Raw genomic sequence first — 4,666 nt, forward strand, 5'->3', positions numbered from 1 at the left:
AGAAAAGGATGAAGGTTATTTTGCTACCTAGATGGGAAAGGATTTGGCATTGTCCAATCCGCAGATAAATCCATTCTCCCTCAAAGAGCTTTAATTATTCCATGGTCCTGACCCAAGCACCTAACATGACAAATAGCAGCTGACAGTAGACCTGGCAATCCAAACTGTCTGTGAGCCATCTCTTTGAAAGGGTCCTTTGGGGAATCTATCATGTCATGTCCCTACAATGGGCAGATCCTGGTGGTACCCAAGGAAGTCTTTGCTTCCAGCACTGTGCATCCATAAGTGGGACACTAAGGATGGAGTTTGGATCACGATGAAAATAACCATATTTAAGGCATAAAATGTGCAGATAACTTAGAGCACTTCACACAGTTCCACACCTACATCTGGATCGCTGGCTGGAGCCCCAGATCTCCACATGGGGGTCTGAGCTCCCAGCTGGTTGGTGGAAGGATGGTCAATATGGTCAGCATATTCATCTTCATCAACCATTTCCATCTGGTTATCACTTTTCCATCTCTTGCCCTGGCAGTTTTGCCTGTTGCATTGTGGATAGTGGTTCTCTCGATGATAGCTGATGAAATGAAAACCACAAACAGAAAACAGGTTCACTTTGTTTGCCTTTGTTCTTTACTTACTTACTTTATTGAGAAGATAATACAAACTATCAGCCCTGATTATCCCCAGAAGTTGGAACACTGGCTATGGTGAATGGTGCAAGATCCAGGGATGTCCAGGAAGGCTACTGGCATTGACTCACTTCTTTCTGTATGTCAAAGGTTTCAGCAATACAACTGGCAAACCTCCCACACCACTTCTTCTTGCTGGCAAAATCTTTACAGCATCATGCTAGACTAATAGAAAGGAAATAAATTAATTCATCTGGTGATTACTCACTGAAGAGCTCTGCTCTCCCTCTGACCTTCAGCAGGCCCAATAGAAGCAGTTTTGCTTTTCTAGCTGGCTTAGCCACATTCTTCCTGAGGAGCATAATTTCCCAGCCCTGCACTGGAGGGTGCGCCTACCCACCAGAAGGCCCAGAACCATTGCCATAACAAGGGTGACCTCAGATACCCCTAAAAAACCCCGAAATCATTTTCTCTGCTATATCTGCCTTTTCTGCCCAGAAATGAACCTTCACCAAGCCAGATGTAATTGAGGGAAAACTTGTCTACAGTTGATGATGACATGAAAGTTACTCTGTGCTTTTGGAATTTGGCAGCTGTACTCAGTGTTGGCCTTGAGTCACCACAGCATAGTGATGTCCAAGCAGTTGGGGAAGGCAAAGCTCAAACATTATTTGTCCTGTTCACTTTGCAACATCTGTGCCTCCATTTCCCTGCCTGGAGGCAGTTGCTCCAGAATAGTCAGTGCAGACGAAGAACAGTTTGGGTCTGAAGTGTCACAGCAAGTAGTTTCCCAAAGTTATGCTGATGGCTTTCAGTGCCTTCAAGAGGATGCCATGTGCAATACACCCTGGGAGAAGGAGGAAGTCTGTACTTTAGGAATGGGTAATGGACTTCTCTACCTGCACAAAACCAGAGGCAGAGATACTACCTCACCATGGAACATTTTTCTATTCCCTTGGACTCTACTTATTACAGCAAACAACAAACCCTAATAAGTGTTTTCAATCTGCCAGCGCTCATGTGGCCAGGTACCAGGGCTGCAAAGATATCTTGGGGAGCAGCTCATGGGACTGTGGGCTCACTCTGCTTTTCCACTTCATCAAGGACTTTCCAGACACCAAGAACACTCTGGTGAGGGAATCATAGAATTATCTGAATTGGAAGGGATCTTTAAAGGTCATCTAGTCCAACTCCCCTGCAATGAACAGGGACACCTACAGCTAGGTCAGGGTGCTCAAAGCCTCCAACAAAAATCATTGGCAGTGAGCAATAAAACCTCTTGAACTGTCCATACTTTTGAGTAGCTGCACAGTTCCCATTATATGAGGGAAAGGTAGGGAAAGCATCCCAACAGGAAAATATTTTCCAGTTTTCTAGCCCATAAAGTCTGAAAATCTGTTCAACTATTCCTGCTACTTGGTTTGAACTCCCCAAATACTGCCCTGAAAATTCAACATCCTACCATAAGCTTTACAGTGACAGTCAGGGAAGCAGGCAGATGAGAAGCAGCTTTCTCTCAGAAGCACTGTGATATAACAGAAATAAATCCCTCCCAGCAATTCTGGCCACACATTGCCCACACAAAACATTGCTGACCTCCACCGTTTTGGCAGGCTTTAGAGGCACAAGCATCCCATTACCAAGGATGCCAGGGGCTCATCCCTTCACCTCTGAGTGCTCTGAGGAGTTGTGTTCTCCAGCCCCATCCCATAGCTGTAAGCACAGATGTAAGCTGAAGGTTGACTCAGAAAGCAGCAGGATGGGACCAGCTTCTACCCGTGCTTTGCCCCCTCCAACCTCACCCACCCCACAAACATCAGTTTGCTTCCATCCCTGTTTCTCAAAGATTTTTCCTTCAGGAATGGGAACCAGATCCTCTCAGCTCTCCTCTTCACTCATTGCAGGGTCATCTGCTCAGTGGGGTGAGACCCACCACCAGGCCTTGTGTCCTCCCCACATTTCACGTTGGAGCCAGCTCCTTCCCGCGCATGGATTTTCTGGTGCCTCCTCAGATACTTCTTCAGCCGGTAGCGCTTCCCGCAGACCCCACACTTGTAGGCCCCACCTCGGGAGTGGAGCAGCTGATGTTTAATGAGGTGACGCTTCTGGGGGAAGCATTTCCCACACTTGGTGCATTTGCAAGGCCCCATGCGGACGTGGATCGTTTGATGCCGGAAGAGATTGGCCTTCTGGTTGAAGGTCTTCTCGCACTCAGGGCACTGGTAGGGCTCCTCCTTGGTGTGAATCCTCTGATGTCGAACCAGGTTGGAGCGCTGGGTGAAGCTCTTCCCACACTCGGTGCATTTGAAAGGCTCGCTCATGTGGGCTCGCTGGTGCCGGACCAGTTTACGGCTCATGCGGAAGCTCTCCCCGCACTGGCTGCACTTGTACGGCCCCTCGCTCGTGTGGATCTTCTGGTGTCTGGTCAGGTTTGATTTCTGATTGAAACTCTTGCCACACTCAGGACAGGGGAATATCCGTTCACCTTTGGAAGCTTGTTTTGTTGAGGGTTCTTTCTTGGATGTGGATTTCTCTGGTGTCCCCTCTTTGGTGGGCTGACTGCATTTCTTCTGCTTCCTCCGTGGGCTCTGTCTCTCCTGGTAGTCATCCTCCACACCAGTTCGCTCTTCAATCTGGATCCTTTGCGTGGCACTCGGGTTTGGCTTCTGACCACAGTGGATCTCACTGTCAGTGCTTTTCTGTGTTTCTTCCTTCACGTGGAGCACCCTGTTACCAGCTACGGGACCTTTTTGGTCATGGTGCCCGTCAGAATCCCTTTCCTTTTTAACCTGTCTTCCCTGTAAAACCATCAATGAGAGTTCTGGATTGAAGAGCTTTCCACAGTCCAGGTTTTCTTGTGGTTCTTCCTTGATGTGAAGTTTCTGGCAGGCTATTGCAGTGATGTTTTCTGTGTCGCAGGCGGGTGGTCCTGGTTCCTCTTTCGTTTGGATTTTCCCATGAGGGCTTTTTGGATCACATGGGATTTTAGGTCCTTCATTAAACACACACTCCAACACATTCTCTTCTGACTTAAAGGCAGTTTCCTCTTTAATCTGTATGACCTGGAGAGGCGCATCTTCAATGTGTCCCTTGAATGGCTTTTCCTTAGCATGGTTCCTCTGGTGGACGTTGAAATACCGCTTGGTGCTCAAGCTCTTCCCACACTCGGTGCAAATGAAAGGCCCTCCACGAAGGTGGGTCTTCTGGTGGGCCAACAGCGTGGCACTTTGCCCAAAGCATCTGCTGCACTCGGGGCACTGGAAGGGCTTCTCCCTCTTATGGATCTCCTTGTGGGCCGTGAGCATTCCCTTCTTCACAAAGCTCTTCCCGCACTCGCTGCAGGCGAACGGCCTCTTGTCCGTGTGCATCCGCAGGTGGATGTTGAAGTAGATCTTTGTGCTCAGCCTCTTGCCGCAGCGGGCACAGAGGTAGGGCCCACCTTTGGTGTGTGTCTTCCTGTGGGCCGCCAGGCATATCTCCAGGCGGAAGGAACGCCCGCACTCCCCGCAGCAGAAGGACCTCTCCCCGGTGTGGATGCTCTGGTGGGTCCTCAGGTGGCCCCGGGTGGTGAAACGCTGGCCACACTCCCCGCAAGCGAAGAGCTCCTCCGCCGTGTGGACGCGCTGGTGTCTCTTCAGGTTGCCCTTCTTGCTGAAGGACTTGCCGCACTCCTGGCACAGGTGTGCCTTCACCACGTGCTTCACCACGGCCTTCATGGCAACGGTGCTCCGAGTGATGGGGCTGCCAAAAGGCCACGATGTTACGGGGACGGACTGCCAGGGAGGATACAAAAGCCATCAGGACGTACACATTGAGGTGTACTTTGATGGACGTGCTTTGTTCCCCATAAGGGAAAGGCTGACGAGGTGTGTGTGGTCTTCCTCATTTCTCAGCCTCCTTTGGCTCAGCTGCAGAAGCAATGTTTGTAACTTCATCTCCTGCCCTCTCTGATCTCTTGCGGGAGCTTCTTCGCATTCCCAGAGATTGCCAGACTGAAAAAATAAAGGGAAAATTAAGGCATTATTTCTTCTCCA

At 49.7% G+C, this 4,666-nt stretch overlaps 1 protein-coding gene across 1 annotated transcript; it reads right to left on the minus strand.

Moving 5' to 3' along the window:
- Positions 1-2,527: 2,527 nt before the first annotated feature.
- Positions 2,528-4,348, minus strand: LOC306948516 (uncharacterized protein; the record flags this gene model as incomplete). The annotated part of the gene is made up of 1 exon (XM_079538155.1): positions 2,528-4,348. The coding sequence occupies one exon, from the start codon at positions 4,346-4,348 to the stop codon at positions 2,528-2,530; it is 1,821 nt and encodes a 606-aa protein (XP_079394281.1).
- Between the last annotated feature and the right edge of the window lie 318 nt (positions 4,349-4,666).

This window comes from Tetrao urogallus, assembly GCF_951394365.1.
Source record: "Tetrao urogallus genome assembly, chromosome: 7".
NCBI classification, from domain to species: domain Eukaryota; kingdom Metazoa; phylum Chordata; class Aves; order Galliformes; family Phasianidae; genus Tetrao; species Tetrao urogallus.